The 18,804-nt window shown below is 35.4% G+C and overlaps 3 protein-coding genes across 5 annotated transcripts; 1 reads left to right on the forward strand and 2 right to left on the reverse strand.

Annotated features, from left to right (window-relative positions):
• The first annotated feature begins 1,449 nt into the window (after positions 1-1,449).
• On the forward strand, positions 1,450-6,912 carry LOC105321195 (uncharacterized). 3 transcript variants are annotated; one of them, XM_011419438.4, is made up of 8 exons: positions 1,450-1,531; positions 1,945-2,920; positions 3,084-3,188; positions 3,332-3,451; positions 3,560-3,661; positions 3,855-4,064; positions 4,176-4,290; positions 4,530-6,912. In XM_011419438.4, the coding sequence occupies exons 2-8, from the start codon at positions 1,978-1,980 to the stop codon at positions 4,708-4,710; spliced, it is 1,776 nt and encodes a 591-aa protein (XP_011417740.3). In that variant the 5' UTR covers positions 1,450-1,531; positions 1,945-1,977; the 3' UTR covers positions 4,711-6,912. The 3 variants fall into 3 exon arrangements, with proteins under 3 accessions (XP_011417740.3, XP_019920026.3, XP_065941090.1); XM_020064467.3 differs by having other exon boundaries at positions 1,487-1,531; positions 1,678-2,920; XM_066085018.1 differs by lacking the exon at positions 1,450-1,531 and adding an exon at positions 1,538-1,828.
• On the reverse strand, positions 4,884-5,873 carry LOC105321205 (uncharacterized). Its single transcript, XM_011419460.3, has one exon. The coding sequence runs from the start codon at positions 5,871-5,873 to the stop codon at positions 4,884-4,886; it is 990 nt and encodes a 329-aa protein (XP_011417762.3).
• On the reverse strand, positions 6,213-18,781 carry LOC105321194 (glycerol-3-phosphate dehydrogenase [NAD(+)], cytoplasmic). Its single transcript, XM_011419437.4, has 8 exons — positions 18,622-18,781; positions 16,180-16,360; positions 15,845-15,985; positions 13,787-14,041; positions 12,259-12,379; positions 11,575-11,684; positions 8,400-8,506; positions 6,213-7,570 (listed from the first exon to the last, which is right to left on the reverse strand). Exons 1-8 carry the CDS (start codon positions 18,720-18,722, stop codon positions 7,474-7,476), a joined length of 1,113 nt encoding a protein of 370 aa, XP_011417739.3. The 5' UTR covers positions 18,723-18,781; the 3' UTR covers positions 6,213-7,473.
• Between the last annotated feature and the right edge of the window lie 23 nt (positions 18,782-18,804).

The raw sequence follows: 18,804 nt of genomic DNA on the forward strand, positions 1-18,804 counted from the left end.
TGTGTTAGCGCGACGGCGTGTTGTGCAAAGTTGCGTTAGCGCGACGGCGTGTTGTGCAAAGTTGTGTTAGCGCGACGGCGTGTTGTGTGTTAGCGCGACGGCGTGTTGTGTGTTAGCGCGACGGCGTGTTGTGCAAAGTTGCGTTAGCGCGACGGCGTGTTATGCAAAGTTGCGTTAGCGCGACGGCGTGTTGTGTGTTAGCGCGACGGCGTGTTGTGTGTTAGCGCGACGGCGTGTTGTGCAAAGTTGCGTTAGCGCGACGGCGTGTTGTGCAAAGTTGCGTTAGCGCGACGGCGTGTTGTGTGTTAGCGCGACGGCGTGTTATGCAAAGTTGCGTTAGCGCGACGGCGTGTTGTGTGTTAGCGCGATGTCTCGTTTACCTGAACGCGATGTCGCGCTAACGCAAATGGCCCTATCCGGACACCATACTAATCCACGTTATGGCGCAAACTAAAGGACATCGTCCAAAGATTGTTTGGCATCAAATATTCACAAGATGTTTTAGAATATCAGAAAGTATAATTTCAAATTAATCTTTCTCATCTTGTTGTCTACGAATATCAAGTATGATCTTTTTTTAAATAAGTCAACCTGTGAAGGCGTGTAGTGTTAGTACTTCTCTTTAGCGGGGACCACCTTGCCATTCATTATGTGTATCATGGTCAAGTAATGGAGGGAGCGTGGAACGTATGAGCTTGCTCACTTTTTATTGTATATCAAAAACAGCGCAGTCAGAGGATATAACCTAGCTGTGCTCCCATACATCTGTCTTTACATATACAGTATCAGGGAGGTGGTGTTTACAACAGAAGTCAGCCACACAGGCATGAACTTAGATTTGTTTCTACAGACAATTAAATTAAGTCGGACAAGGAACTTGGTTGTGCCCCAATATAATTCACCGCATAGACAGAGTATAGACAGAGTAAGACAGATTTACTTTGCTGTGTTGTTATTTGTTTACCTACAAAGACATAGACTTTTATAAATTAACTTTAAAAATACGTGTCCATACGTAAACTGATTCAGACAAGTTAAACTTAGTTTACTTCTATATAGTTACCCACACCAACAATAAGGTAAGAAAAGCTATTCTGGGTGTGCTCTCAAATACACGCATTCATACAGACGCAAAATGTACTTAATGTAAGGAAAAAGGTAATCTCACTGTACTCTTTTTATGTATTCAAGCAAAAACTAAATTAGATTAGGTAACTTGGCTGTAGTTTCATATAGTTATCCAAGTTAACATGACTGTGCTCCAATATGTAAATATCCTTACAGACATAATACCACGGCTGCAAAAAAATAAAAGCCAGAATTTTTTTTAAATTGATAGTAAAAATAAATATCCACAAAAATCCTAACGAAACTAGTATTCGCTTTACCTTCAAATATGAATCGAAAAGTACAAAGTTCGCAATAAGAAAATTTAGTTTTTTCGGAAACGAGGAAACACAGCACCGACTTTGAATTTAGAGCTGACAAGAAAACCGATCGATAGAAGGATGCTGTGTGTAACGCTGGACAGGTAGGATTTCTGCAATGTGTGCGAGTGTGTGTCTGTCGGTATTCTCATGTCCGATGCTGTATTAATTATTCGCTTAATTAATAACACATAGTGTGTGTTGAATTCCACTTTCCAGTATATCTTTTTTGGGGGGGTTATTTATAAAGGAATCAATACTACGCTGCAGTATGCGATAAACATGTGTCGGACCGTTCTGGAGCGTTCAACAGCGACAGTAGTTCCTACAGCATATTAGATTGGTCCGGGTCTCCATTTCTCTGTTGTGCCCATACATTCAACACTTACCTTTACGGCTGTGTAAATCATTTCTTTAAAGCGGGTTAAATGTAAAAAAAAAATTGAGATTGAGATCGCAAGACATCATTATGCAGCATTTTTATAGTTGCACAAAGATCCATATTTCTTCTGTGCAGGTAGTATGATCGATTGAATTCCATCGCATTCAAATGGATGAAATCGCTGACGAGTTGTCCCCTGATAATGAATTGCACAAGAGAATCAATCAGGAAATGTTGGCTATCCAATGCTCAGACATATTGGTCGACGCTGTTGAAAACCACATTGAATGCATATGGAAGACGATTGAAAAATTAAAGAGGCAAAAAAAGAGGCCTACGGTTATCGTCGATACGCTAGTAGATGATAACATAAAGAACCTTACAGAAAATGTACTGTGTTTGCTGTTCAAACATAAAGAAAAACTAGTAACCTTGGCTGGACCTTCATCACAAAACGTCCGGAATTTCCTGTCCATTGTGTGGGTGGGGACTGACTCATCTGCTCGGCTCTGTCACCAGTTTGTCTGCTCGTCAATCTTTGTTCAGAATACATCCCAGCTTCTAGACTTTCTGAATAATACTACCACGAGTGATGTCGTACAGTTTGTGATTAAGTTCATTCTGGGCTGTTGGCATAACTGTCTTAGACACGTGACCTCAGCTGCTGTAATTCACTTCAAGGAATTCAAACTAGCAGACATTATCCAAAATACAATTGAAAAGTTCAATGAACAACAAATGATTTTAGCCAAAGGCATCATTGTACTGTCGTATTTGCTCACAGACGATCAAAAGAATGACAAAATTCTGGAGAACAAGGTTGTTGGGTTCATAGTTCAAATCTTGAAGCAGGCCTCGATATCAGAGGACGGTTTGTCTCGTAGACATGGAATGAGTGTCCTTGAGGTTCTCCGTGGAATCCACAACCTGTCCATCAACGACAACAATAAGGAGCAAATAGTCACATCCGGGGCTCTGCCGATCTTAGTGGAAATAATGAAAAAGAGGCGAGAGACGGGAGAAGTATTAGAAACACTCATGATTATCTGGAGACTTTCTTTCCTGAATCAAATATTTTCCAAAATCATATCCGAGCCTGACTTAATAAATGGTAAGCATTTCTTGTTATTGTTTGATATCTTCCATCTTTAAAAGGTTTTTTCCCAACAATTTTGATGCAGCTTTGTCTATGAATAAACTCATTTGAAAAATATTTTGCTTTACTACTATGCAAAAGTTTGAGTATGTGTTTCAGTAATGATTTTAATCCTTAGCTATAGAAAGCCTCAAATTCGACACTGATGAAAGAATCCGACACTCGGCTACTGGTGCATTATGGGAAATAAAACAGCGCAATTCTAAGATGCCAATTCCTTTTGGTAATGCTCTTTAATGAGATTAAGTTGAAATAAATTTCCCATTTGCTGAATTAGTTTCGCGTTTTAAAGAACAAGAAAACTACTGAAAAACAAATAGTGTACCGGTTTATGTTAAACATATACATGTATGTATAATTTAAAAGGAGACTGCCAACCCCATGTGATGATAAGTTACCAATGGGATTCCCAGTCAACGATGCTAAAGGTCAAGGAATCCTTGAAAGAGGCGGGCTTTAAAGTATGGATGGACGTCGAAAACATAAGTCAGTGATCACATTTCACGGCTGGTTATGAAAACGATTTGATATATTTTTCACTTTGAGTTAAAAATTTCAAACTGCGTGATAACAATGTATTCCTTGTGTTTCTAGGTGGTTCCACGTTAGAAGCTATGTCCTTGGCCATTGAGAATGCGGCAGTGGTGCTGATTGGTATGTCCAAGAAATACAAGGAAAGTCCAAACTGTAGATCAGGTAATGGCCGCATCTTACGTTGTTTCCTCAGATATCAAAGTCGTTTAATTAATTTTCAAGATTCTAAATTATGTAAAAAAAAAAAAAAAAAGCACTCTGTGTCAACTCTCTGATTAGCTAATTATTTCTACTAATGCACCCGTTTAATCTAATGTAAATGAAACCAACACGTACCTACACTGAACCCTTTTAGAGGCAGAGTACGCCTACAAGTTGAGGAAGAGCGTAGTGCCCCTCCGTCTGGAACCTCGCTACGTGCCGGACGGTTGGCTGGGGATCATTGTCGGCACCCGCCTCTACTTCGACTTCACCTCGCCACGTGATTACGACCACGTGATGACAAACCTTCTCCGGGAGCTTGGCTCACGGGGCAGACTGTGTGACACAGTCGATAGCAGCAGAGGTAGGGTAACACGAGACGCGCTGTATTCTGGCGCTATTTCACGTCTTTTGAATCATCTCTATTGCCTCTCTTTGTACGTTGTACTTACTTAATAACATTCTTCCTCATTAGGTACAGTAAGACAAGTTACTTCCAACAAAAAAAGCGTCGACTTGGATAAGCAGTGGACGACAGAGCAGTTAAGAACTTGGTTGGACAGTTGTCACTTCACCGCAGCCAATGAAAGGCACGTATTCATCTTATCATAATATGACTATGCACGAAGCAGATTGAAGTTTTCATTTGGTATACACGTTATCAGTGTACTGAAGTTTTACTGTATGCACTGTATCATATAACATCGACATTACAACAACAACAACAGAGTTATACATTAGAAGTTCTTAGTTTTAGATAACATTAACAGCAATTCTTTGAGTGTTCTACATTTCGTAAACTTCCTGATAACCTGTCCATGTTTTGCAGTTTGTATGCACTGGACTCGGATCTTTTATCTGAACTACGCCTTCTGCAGTCAACCTCGCCGGATGCATTCTTCTCTATACTCAGATCTGACCTTCTTTTGAGAGGAATTGACATACTCAAGTTTTCAAATGCACTGCGAAAACTTAAAGATAATTTCAAAACTACCAGTCATTTTTCATAAATAAAAGTTGCATGTAAACAAGATGAACAGATTTAATGAACAGTATTACGAAACGTTTTCATTTGTCTAAATCTCAAATTATTCTAATATTGACTACGTGTATGCAATACAAATGTAATATCTGCATGTGTTGTCTGTGCAAGCAGTAGAGTTATTTTTTTAATGATATGAATTTAAAACTTGGGAAGGTTTTTAAATTCGAAAAATCCCTTTTCTTCCATTCGTTTTAAAACCCAAGGACCATATTTAACAATTGTTCCAGAATGTTCATCCTTGGATTCATTCAATACATTCACACTTATATCGGCATCAAAGCGAGGTTCCAAGAAAAACGGCACAGAAAACCTGTCCACTCCAATGTCAAGGACTCTGTGTTGAGTGGCAACAAACCGACCTCCAACCATTCGGCTTAGAACGTCACCAACATTCATAACGAGACCGTCAGCGATTGGTTGAACAGGCAGCCACGTGCCCTCTGGCGTCAGAACTTCCAGTCCGTGATATTGAAATGTTGCTAGGAGAGTCAGAAAGCAGGAATCGGTGTGTACCGGGGTTGTGACCGCCTTACCTTCGTCTAGGACAGCGTTGTCTGGCGGACTTCCTTCCCAGGGAGGATAATGTAGCAGTCTGAATGTCGAGCAAGGCTTGTCCCTAAACAGATACTCAAAACAATTTTCTTTGAACCCCAATCCTATAGAAGCTAGCTTCAAAATGTCCATGGCTATCTGATGCAGTTGGTCATAAGCCTCCAACATGGTTGCCTTGAATTTGAAGTCTCCATTTTCTGGAGGCCAGATGGACTTTTCATAAAACCAGTTTCCACTGATCATGTCGGGATCATCTGCTGGGATATCGGCGCCAATCTCGAAGCCTTCTTTTCTACTCGGTGAATTCTCCAGGACTGGAAAATATCCTCGATACACATTCCGGCTTTTACTGTTAAAAGATTTCTTCATGAGAGAAGATTTAACTTCCCAGGACTGACTGAAAAACCACTGACAACATTGTCTGAGTTTGTCCACATTAAATCCGGGGATATTGACAAGGCCCATGAACCCCGCCCCCTGCAGAGCGCTCACAACACTCTCTCCTCCGGGGCCTGGGTTCCTGAGGGCCTCCTCAAAATCAAGTACTGGTATATCAAAATATTCTAGCGATGACATTTCAAACGTTTTCCTTTGATCGAGCTCTGTGTGTGTTAGACTATATGAATAACTGATAAACTTTGTGCCGAACAGTCTGGGTCTGTATTGATAAAGCAGATCTCAAGTCATGGAGTTGTTTGGACAACGTAAACAAGACATGACAATACGATAAGATGAAGAGTTCGCTATATTACATAGAAACTTTTGGTCACTTAGATATAAGAAAAGCCTGCACACTGGAATATGTGAATAAAACTGGAAGTTCTGGGTTTTCAATAAAACATCTTGGAAATGCTGACTGACAACAATGGCGCTACATGTAATCTGGAACGTACACACTAAAACACAAAAACTGAGTTAAAAATACAATCGTTTAATAAACTTGTTCTGTGGTAAGTTGCTAACAATGATTACTTACACAACAAAAACAGAAAAAAACAACAATCCATGATAAAATATATATAGTAAAATAATAAAGACTCAAGAAATAGGATTTCAAAATGAAAAAAAAAAAATACACTGTATTTATGTAGAGCTATAAACATATTTGAAGACTATATCGAAATACATTAAAAAAAATTCTTTTTAGAATAAAACAATCACTCAAAACCATGATATATTTTGAATTTGTCTTCAAACATCAGAAGAAGGGTATAACATTTCAAACTGTTTCAAAATCAAAAGCAATCAACAGGGAAAATGATTTCTCTGCTTGACTTTCTGAGAAAAATGAATAACTGAAATTGGTGTATGGAATACCAATTAATACTTTGTTTCATACATGGTATTTTCTTTAATACACACAATGTATAAGATAATGACATTTTCAATTAGGCCACCTTTTAAAAAAAGTTTGTTAGCACTTTTTCATTTGAATAATTGAAAAATTACCAAACTCATGTTTTATGAATATTCTAGGCATCAACTTTGTTACAAAAATTAGTTTGCTGTTCCATTATTGTTATTTAGTTAGAGATGTTTGAAGACAACTGTACACTGTAAAAAGATCTGTTTACCTGACTACCCCGAGTTTACACACAGTGTCAGGGAAGACAAACATTTTTTTGGTGGCTTTTTATTAGGATATAAACAGTAAATCAGAGATCTCTTTAATTTTTCATATTATGGACAATTTATGGCAAGAAAAGTTGGGGTCTACCATTAATCAATAAAAAAACTCCCCCTTTTGTCATACATCTGCAGATAACTGTTCTTTGGATGCCCTGGTGGTTGCATGTCAGCTGATCCCAGAAATCTGCATCAGGACAACCAATCCACAAAGTTGACATCATTGATGTACAGTTTCACTTTTTCAAATTAAGATTTTTAAATCTCTTTTACATTTAACTACTTTCATGTTACAATAATCTACTTTCACTTTTATTTGCACTTCATAAGAATGCTGTAGTTGCGTTCTATGTTTTTACCTTAAAGTATATAAATTAATATGCAAAACAAATTAACAAAATATTTAAAAGATAAGCAGTAAAATGTATATAGTCATGATGTATATATATCATATCATTCTTTCAATGAATGATATTATAAAACCTTGATAAAACTAGACATCCAATATTATCACAGAGCTGTGTTTAATATATCAAGGAAGACCAGAGTACTATAGATGTTCTGGGTGGTTTCTTAGACAAGATATAAACTCTTTGGGATCCATCTCTCGTATGCAGATCTTGTGAATGGCAGTAAAGAGTGGAAATCTACAACAAGAGCAGTAATCTTCATTAGACATCAGTGTGATAAAGAGAAAAATATGGCCCCAACTGCCTTCTAGGTACAATGGAATCTTACAAAATTACAAGCAACCTTAATTTTTTATCATAGACATTATGACACAAAAAAATCATTATGCTTATGGTAATGGAGCACATTGCTCACCAGACCAATTTGAAATCTGTACAAAGCCAGTTCGTAATTAGATTTACTTTTTAAGGAATAAGGAATTATTCTGATGAGTTTTATTGGGGCATGTTAAAATCCAGCAAAAGTCTAAAGGGCTTCATGATAGATTTGATCATGCTCTGACTGAGATGATCACCTCATAAAATTCAAAGAATGATTCTTTATTACTTATTTCTATATAATTTTTAGAAATTGTGCAACTAAATATAAAAAATATTGCCATGTGATTTTCATTTCTTTCAGTTATGCAAACCTTGTAGCTTAAGCCCCGACAATACATCATTTGAATTTATTGGACGGAACAATACAAAATTGATTGTAGTGTTATCACAGACAAAGACACTGAAAAATGTAAATACCGAAATCAAATAGTATACAGTATTATAAGCCTGTATATTGACTTTGAGGACAAAACTTTCTCAAGACATAGCAACTGCTTCCTGGGTTGCATTCGTAGTCGATTTTAACAGTCAGTATGTTTCTTAAAATTTCACCATTTTGTGGCTTGAAATTATAAACTGGGACAAAATAAAGAATTAATTAATTCTGTGTCTTTACTTTACAATGTTTTCTGAGCACTAGGACTATGAAGGAGATGGTTTAAGATGAAGGAGAGAAAATGCTTACTTATCGGTCATGTTCTTCTTTTCTAACATGGTATAGATCTCCCGCGCAATCAGAGGTCCCTGGAAACTCTGGCCCTTCATCAGCTCTTTTTCTAATTGCTTGATTGTCTGAAATAAGAATTCAATACTTCACATAACATCAAACTACAAACAGATCATGCAGATGGAGAGTTTTTAAAAGGGTTTGAATCTATGGAACTTATCTATAATACACTGTATTACAGGTGTACCTTGTATTTTAAGGAATCTACATGACCTAATGACTAAATCTATTGTTATCCTATTTGAAGAAATATTCTGTAATAAGTATAACATTTTTGAATAAGTTTTTTTTTACGTAACAAATAAGATAATTTTATTACTATGCCTTGGAAACTGCTCAATCATGCCAGAAACAGTTATATTGCCCTCTTAAAAAAACAGATATATTGCCCTCTTAGAAACAGTTATATTGCCCTCTCAGAACCAGTTATATTGCCCTCTTAGAAACAGATATATTGCCCTCTTAGAAACAGTTATATTGCCCTCTTAGAAACAGATATATCGCCCTCTTAGAAACAGTTATATTGCCCTCTTAGAAACAGATATATTGCCCTCTTAGAAACAGTTATATTGCCCTCTTAGAAACAGATATATTTCAGATTTTATGACAGAATCAAGACTCATACTTTATCACATTTTATGACAGAATCGACTCATTCTGTATCACATTTAGTGACGGATTCTACACTCTTACTTTATCAGATTTAATCACCGATTCTAGACTCATACTTTATCACATTTAATCACCGATTCTAGACTCTTACTTTATAAGATTTAATCACAGATTCTAGACTCTTACTTTATCACATTTTATGACAGAATCAAGACTCATGCTTTATAACATTTTATGACAGAATCCACTCATTCTGTATCAGGCGAAAAAAAAAAATATGTGTGTTTCCGGTATCCCGACCGACCCTAATTTTACGCGCCGACCCTAGCACTTTTTATTGCAAATCCGGATTACGTACCATAATTCGTTCTAAAACTACAGTCTTCAAAACAGGCGCAGTTAAAAAGACGCTTGTAACAAATGAATAAAAAAACGTCTTTTCAAGCGTTTAAAAGATTTCACATGTGTAGATACTCGACAACATGGCGGGTATCGCAACCCCAAGTCCACCACATGTTGTCATGGGGTTTAAGTTAAAAAATGTCTGCATTCACCCGAAATTAATGCAATAAATAGTTTCCTGGGCACTGGACTGTGGGGAATTTATACGGAGAAATTCATAATTTTGAAGCAAGCAAAGCCAAAGGATCGACGTTTGAGGCATTAAATGAGTTCTATTGAGATGACGGTTCATTTCCCATCTATTATAAAATGGTTTGTTACACACAGGGCACACATGTTGGGGCTCACTATCATGTTTCTTCATATATCTCTTGAGGGAGGAGAAGAGCTTATAAGAGTTTCAGACCTCTCGATTCTCTTTAATTGGGGCCGATATTCGGCCCAATTCCCAAAGTAAAAAAGACATCTTTTTCCCAAAATTGAGTGTGTTTTTCCCAATTTGAGAATGACCAAAATAAATAATGTAACTAAAAGAAAACCATATTTATTCTAAATTTATATAACGTATATTCAGCAGTCATAAAAACACTGTGAAGATGTGCAACACTACCGCATTGTAAACTGTTTCTTGTGATCGGTAACTTATTAAATTAGGCAGAATTTCCTCAGACAGAGACAGTTTAATTAAAAAACGATGTTTATTACTTTTAATCCTGATATAACATTTGGTTGGTAAGCTGTTAATAGTTTATAATTCTGCAATAAATGTTAAAATTATTATAAAAATGTTTGTCTAAACAGATCCTCTACAAAACGGTAGTAAGTGGGTCAGAGGGTTGGACTAATACTCCAAATACACAGACTAGTACAGACTGATTTTATAAATATTGTCATTCAGCTTACACAATCAAAAAACATTTATTTGTAAAAGGTATAAATACAAAAATAAATTAAATTTTACATTAATACAAATAAGACAACTTTTTTAAAAATTCTGATAAATTTTCATTTTTTTCTTTGCCATTTGACATACATGTATATAGTAATTACACAAAGACCTTTTGGGAAATTTTACATCTTCATTAAGAAACTTGTATCAAACTCGATGAATAAACTTTTTTATCTTTTCAATGTTTTACGCACATGTCCCCAGTTTTGAAAACAATTTAAAAAAAAAATATTAATTTCTCAAAAAATCATATTAGTATATCGATATCCTAGTTTTCTGTCCAGGGGACTGTACGTGTAAAGTAAGAAAAAAAATTCCCAGTTTTTATCAAAACGTTGCATTTTTCCCAATCCATTGGCTCCGGCCCCAGTACCAAAAATGGGTGTGAGGGGCCTGCACTTTTCACATTCAGTTTACTTAAAAAAAACAGTTAAATATAATGTGAAGTTAAAATAAAAAGTTAAGTTAAAAAAAAAGTAATTGCCTACCTACCTACCCTAATTTTGGGGAACATGTTACCGGAAACACACATATTTTTTTTTTTGGCCTCACATTGAATGACAGATTCTAGACTTTTACCTTATCACATTTAATGACAGAATCGACTCATTCTGTATCAGATTTAATAGTGGATACAAGACTAATACTTTATCAGATCTGATAATGGATTCTAGACTCGCATTTTATCAGATTTAATCACCGATTCTAGACTCATACTTTATCAGATTTAATCACCGATTCTAGACTCATACTTTATCAGATTTAATCACCAATTCTAGACTCGTACTTTATCAGTTAATCACCGATTCTAGACTCGTACTTCATCAGACTTAATCACCGATTCTAGACTCATACTTTATCAGACTTAATCACCGATTCTAGACTCATACTTTATCAGACTTAATCACCGATTCTAGACTCATACTTTATCAGACTTAATCACCGATTCTAGACTCGCACTGTATCAGATTTAATCACAGATTCTAGACTCATACTTTATCAGATTTAATCACCGATTCTAGACTCGTACTTTATCAGATTTAATCACAGATTCTAGACTCATACTTTATCAGATTTAATCACAGATTCTAGACTCATACTTTATCAGATTTAATCACCGATTCTAGACTCATACTTTATCAGATTTAATCACAGATTCTAGACTCATACTTTATCAGACTTGATGACGGATTCTCCCAGCAGTCTGTTGCGTCCTCCATGGCAGGTCGTCACTAAATCAGCTATACCACAACTCTCAAAGAATGTGGTCACCTTCATTTCTAAAAATCAAAGCAAACAAGATCAGAATATCGTAAAGATAGCAGATTTGTATGTATTGAAAACATCCTTTTCAATTATGTTAAGCATTTTTTTCTTGTCCAATCATGATATGAAAAAAAAAAGAAGGAATTATTAGATTGCTTACAGATCATCAAAATCTTAAAACTATCAGTTAAATCAATTTCAGATAAAGTGAGCCTGTAAAGTCTTTGAAATTGAGATGGATACATTTATTAAAACAAGAGTTGTTTGTAAAACACTTATGCCCCCCCCCCCCTTGGAAATATCTGAAAACAAAATGAGTGGAAACTGCAAATAACTGGAATTTTTCTACATTCAAGGGTCATAACTCTGTCGAAAATTGTTCGATCGTACCCAATATCGAACTTGACCTAGACATTATCATGCTAAACCTGTATACCAAATTTCATTTCAATATGTACATCCTCTGCAAGAAAATGAACAGAAACTCTTGGTGGACCAACCGACCGACAGAAAGCAGCAAAGCAATATGCCCTCCCTTCTTCAAAGGCGGGCATAAAAATCAGTGAAAAATTTAATCTATCCTTGTACCTGGAATAAACATTTCTGTGGCCTTGATCATCTCCATAAGTCCGAGTCGTATGACGGCTGCTTTAGTGTTGTCACCATAACCCAAACCATCAACAATGCCTGCACCAATACCTACAATATTCTGTCAACAGAACAATGATATCAGTACAATCAATACATCCAACAATTTGTGAATAGAACAGTGAAAACCTGCAGTGTAATGATACCATTTGCAACAAACTGTCAGAATACTGTGACTAGTGATGCATTGTCTGGATACTGTGTCTAGTGATGCATTGTCTGGATACTTTTTATAGTGATGCATTGTCTGGATACTGTGTCAAGTGATGCATTGTCTGGATACTATGTCTAGTGATGCATTGTCTGGATACTGTGTCAAGTGATGCATTGTCTGGATACTATGTCTAGTGATGCATTGTCTGGATACTGTGTCTAGTAATGCATTGTCTGGATACTGTGTCTTGTAATGCATTGTCTGGATACTTTTTATAGTGATGCATTGTCTGGATATTTCTAATGATAGATTGACTGGATACTGTTTTAAGGACGTTGTTTACTCAGGGTTTGAGTTCTCAAATCTGGATTGTTAAAAAGTTCAATTTCATGAGTAAAATTTGTTTTAAATACAAAAAGTATTTATGAAATGAATTATTATTAATATAACAATCGATATATTTACTAAATTATGGAATTAGGCTCGGACAAAGTTTGACCTTTAGCAAAACAGAGGAAATTCGGACTAAATTTTTCAGATTTTGTTTTCCACTTAAATATTTTTGGTAGTACTATGATCTTTAAAGTTAATATTTTATTTGTTAGTCAACATAATTTTGCATATTTTCTGTTGGTTTTATCTTGCTTTTTCGTTTAGATAATCGTATGGCACACACTACAAAAATATTGAAAAATGCTTAAAAATGATGAAAGACACCATATCTCAAAATTTTGATCATTGACCTCATATAAATTTTATACCAGCAGAGAAAGGTCAATATACTTAGTTTAATACTATAAATGTTTCAGCATTATCATCATTCAATTTTTTGTTATATTGAATCAAAAAATGGGTAGTAATTTGAAAACTGATAGAGGAAATTCGGACTAGAATATATATAAAAATTGTGAATGAAAACTTAATGCTTTGTATCTATTTAATGTCACTACCATTTATAAACTGTATTTCATTTGTTAAAGAGTTAAGCAATTTGTATTATTTTCACAATTTAAAAAATCTGAATCATAGTGTAAAATTTTTATGGATTTTTCTTGAATTTCCCAAAAATATTCAATGGTCATTAACTCAAAAGTAGGTCATTGACCTACTTTTTTGATAGTGAAGAATAACACTACCATGTAAGGTCTATAACACAAAATAGTTGGTTTTTCATTATCATCAGTGGAATTTTTTTTTCATTCTGAGTAAACGTCATCCTTAAGTGATAGATTGACTGGATACTGTTTTAAGTGATAGATTGTCTGGATACTGTTTTAAGTGATAGATTGTCAAAGTGATACTGGTTCTTTTTACCTTTAGTGCACCACATGCTTCCACTGTCTGCCTGTCAGAGACCACTGCCACCCTGAAGTAAGGTGTCTCAAATAGCTCCTTCAGTAACTGTCCCATCTGGTCATCCTCACAGCCTATTGTGGATTCACAGAACTGCTCCTGAGCTACTTCTGTGGCAAGATTGGCTCCACTCAGGGCTGCACAGGGAATCCCTAGATCCTCACCAATTACCTTGGACATTGGAATTACTACTCCATCTTCATGAATCGAAAAACCCTGTAACAACAACAAAATAAAACACATCATTTCACAAATTGTTTTATCATTTCACAAATTGTTTTATCGCAAATCTAACTTGGGTGTACACACTGCAACCGATAGACTGATGCATTGAGTGATGACACTATTGGTTGTAATAGATGAACAATTTGAATCTGAGTTGCAGTTTATGAAACAAGCATTTTCATTGGCCCTCTGAGTAACTGCCCACTCTTACCTGCTTTTGTGGTATGTATTGATAATTATGCATCAACTGCCACTTGTGATGTTTAACTCTGTATTAGGCTGCAAAAACTAAACCACTGCAATAGTTGACCAAGAGTTCTCACAATGATCACTTCTTGTTTTTGTGGTGCAAACAATTATCAAAAACACAGTGTTTAAACAGGTTCCCCATTTCATTTTTCAGCATAATGCTTCATCCATAATTTGGATCATTTTTAACTCATCAATTTAAGTTGAAGCAGTATTTATTTTGTTGTAGCTTATTCCAAAGAATTCACAGAGATACTAACAATTAATATAACATAAATTGCAATTCTATTGAACTTCAACTAATCAATGACACACTTCTACAAATGTGCTCCCATGTGTTATCAAACGTACACCAAACTAAATATTTTTGGTACAAACGTGTTCAATTTTGGACTGTTCTGTGATTAACCTTATTTTGTAACTCACTCAGTCTATAAAAACATTAATTTTATTACATGTTCCTCAATATTCATCAGACAATATTTACTACTAATGTTGACGCTTTACTTGCCGCCAACTTTCTCTCAAACATGTTAATCGACCCGGATTGTAAAATTCATGCGCTGATGGAGTCACCGTTTTAGAGTTTTACATGTACATATAAACAAATCACACTTCTTCATATTACGGATCTGGCGACAATGTTTCGAAGATTTTCAGTACAGATTTATTGTAAGCAAATACCGGTAAGTGAGGACATGCTGTAAAACGTCTAATGGATTTCATGACCTCTTCACCTGAATTTTCCAGAAATTCTACATTTGGCAGCAAGCTTTTTGTGAGGAAAAACAATCTGTTCAACTCATGCAATTGCACTAAACAGTTTCTGACAAATTTTTTCACAATAAACTGAATAACATTATTCTATGAGCGAAGTACAGTCTGTGACTTTAATTTATATGCGCCAATTCGTACTTTTACCTTTTCTCTGGGTTTTTTTCACTAACATTATTTACTCATGTACCTAAACATCACCCCATTTGTTCTCAAATAACTCTGTATGTAATTTTAACTTGTGAATACAACTTTTTTACAGTTTGGTTTTCTTTCTCCAATATTTGTTTCCAAGTGTAAGCATCATGTTCTCAACATGCATTTGATAAATTTGATAAATACACCAATCAGAATCTTTGTTGCAAATAGCAATTGAAATACACACCAATTAGTAAGTGTCATCAATTAATGCAATGCTACATAAGCTGTAGCATGTACTTTCATGCTAGATTTGTGATAAAAGGAGGTTTACTCCGACAATGAAATTGCTGTGAACTAAAAATGTCAAAAAGTCAAAATCACTCTGCTTAGATTATAATGATTCACAAGTCCGCTTTTTGGGTTTCAGCACTATACATAAAAGTTTAAACTGTAAAGCATTTCATTTTATGGGGCTGAATTGAATTTTTCTTGATTTTTATTATTACTGATTCAATAGGGCCTTGTTTCAAGGATTTCATTGTTTAAGTACTAAATGAGTAATAAATACAGATTCATAAATGTGTGTCATTTTTCTTTGAGGATTTGATTTTTAAAATATTTTTTTTTTACCTTGATCAAAGAAACTGCCACTGTGCCCTGTTTGATGTTATTTTTCAGAGTACTGCAGATCTTGTGGACATATTGGTGAGGTAGAACAAAAACCAAGATATCTGCCTCTCTTGTGGCCTCTAGAAGGTCTGGAACTGCTAACTGTAATCAGGGGAGGAAAGTCAGAACAAAAAAAGTATGCCTCTCTTGTAGCCAGAATGAGAAGGGCTGATCAAACATACAAACATCAAACTCACATTTCGAATGTTATTGCTTGGATCAAATATACAGATATCAACCTCACACACTGTTTATGTCAAACATGCCGTAACAACTCCACATATTGTTCAACAAACCACATTTTCTGGGAGTTTGATGCCTGGCAGGTACTTGACGTTTTCATGCTCAGTGTTGACGATCTCCGTCAGCTTCCTGCCGTCAATCATCTCCTCGTACATGTACATCTTAACTTCTGGGTTAAATTTTTCCTTCCTCTCCACCACATTTTTTCCAAGAATTTTGGCAATCGCAGACCCCCTGACAAAAAAATTCCCTTTAACAGAATATTTTAATTTATGTAGAAAATACACATCAAACTTTAGCTTGGAGCATGTATCTCACCATCTGTTTTGTTTTACTTCACAGAAAAACAATAATAGTTGCTGACGTCTCAATTCATTACATCCTAAAATTGTATTAAAATGGTTTCTTTTGCACTTAAAAAACCCAAAGGTTTGTCTCCAGTAAATCAAAAGGTTTTCCTTTTACATGTTTTAGTTCATATGTGTTCATGTATTCTCATGTAATTTCAGTTCACATTTAAGGGTCCTTAACACCCAATGATTTATATTTATAATGACAATACACTCCAACATTTAAATTGAATTGGGAAATTGTTTATACATGTATCAACAACACTGACTAACTTTAGAGTGCAGCGGATATGGTATCAGACTACTAACCTGCAGATACAGAGTCTGAATACAGCCAAGACTTTTGTTAATTTGTATGTTAGCAATATTTATACTTTGTCCCAAGATATCCTTGGTTCCCATTTTGCTTAATTTTTCGATAATCACAAATACCTCAGGGTTCAAACAACGTGAACATTGTTGCCGTTTTTAACTATGGGATGCACTGTAGCTCTCAGGTCGTCCATTCAATTTTTTTTGTTTTGCCTCGGACTAGAATGTCGCGACGTCATTGGATGAAACGCGTCACGTGGCTGCCTTACAAATTTCTTTAAAAGGCAAGCGTCAAAATTTATAGCGCAACATGGCGGACGTAACGTTATTTGAACTGATTTTCTACACAAACGTTTGTTTACTTATCAAACTTTAGGTCCTCGACAAAACAAAACACTTATTAGGTTTGTTACTGACTGTTTAAAGAAATTTGTGGGGTCGGTAAAGTCCATAGAAGGCTCGGCTCCGCCTCGCCTTCTATGGACTTTACCGACCCCACAAATTTCTTTAAACAGTCAGTAACAAACCTAATAAGTAATATTCAGACTGGGAGCTACAGACCTGCAGCTATACACTGCTAAACATAAAAGAGTCTACAAGGTTTTGGCATTGAATAGTACCTAGATGATAAAGCTTAAAACTTGTGTGAGGTATTCTGAGTGACTTCAAATGGAGAAAATATGTCATAACATTTCACATTAATAATCTCTGTATGAAATTTGTTTTTGGTTCCTGTGATTTTTTCCAAGTGAAAAATGATAATGTAACAATGAAGATATTTGATCTTTTCCAATTTATCTATTTCAATTGTACTTTTATGTAAAATACCTATTTTAGGTCATTTTCAAATCCTCTACACATACAAGCTATTAAAGTGATACTTGACATCATAACGAAAACTGGTTGTACTTCCCCACAATAAATGGATCAGGTGGACTTGTAAGTATATCACGCAGTAAAAAATTGTGCGACATGTACCTCATATTTAACGGATAAATACTTGTACCTATCAGGTCCTGCACAATCTCCTGATTTAACTATATAGCTTTTTTTAAGCTATAAAGCTTAAAAAAGCTATTCAGAATAAATTGATTTAGCTATTTTGTCATACAATTTTCTTAAATGTGTATTTTTTTCAGCATGTTAACAAAATTGCACTTTAGTGCAGTTATAGTTTTCAACTTTAAAATGTTCTGTAAATAATGCATGCAAAGATTACTCATCAATTTCTGTCTCTTTTAGAGACTTTGCATTTTCAAGTTCTACAAGATTTGGGGCAATTGATTCATGACTTCACAGTTACTTCTTGAATGAAATGTAAAGAAGGTCAGTTATGGTACACAAGATAATTGATTTGTAATAATTCAGCACAATGAAAAGAACTCATACTTATCCACGCCTCAGTGCACATAACGTGGTGGACAGTTACCCAAACAATGGAAATATATTTTTTGCTTAAAAGTGTTCTATTAAGCTATATAGCTTTTCCAAGCTATATAGCTAAATCAGGAGGTTGTGCTGCATGAACCTGCCTATACCTTGGCTAATTTTTTTTAATTGCATAGTGAAATCGTTTGGACTGGAGTGTCAAAACCGATGATGGACATTTACATGCTATACACAACTGAACATTTTTGGAATGGTTCTTCTTTATTTGTTTAATTATCTCGTTAAAGGGTATTCCAGGAAAAGCTGGCTCATGAAATTTTGACAATTTTTTTTTGTTTCCTGAAATGCAAACTGTAAAAAAAAAAATGAAGAATACTCGAAGCACAGTGTCATCTAAAAGAAAACATGAAACAGACAAATGAAATGTCGTTCTGTTTCTCTCACCAATTTCCTGAACCTACGATGCTGACAGTTTTCCTCTCCATGTCCGTTTCGAGGTCGCTGTAACATCCGTGTGTATTTGGCGCTTTGAAATTTTCGGACATACTCTTGTGGAAGGCAATCGTAACCTCTCGGAAATGTTTCCCAAGACTCCCGGAAAGGCCCGAGAAGTTGCGATTGGATGAT

This window comes from Magallana gigas, chromosome 5 (genome assembly GCF_963853765.1).
Source record: "Magallana gigas chromosome 5, xbMagGiga1.1, whole genome shotgun sequence".
NCBI lineage: Eukaryota > Metazoa > Mollusca > Bivalvia > Ostreida > Ostreidae > Magallana > Magallana gigas.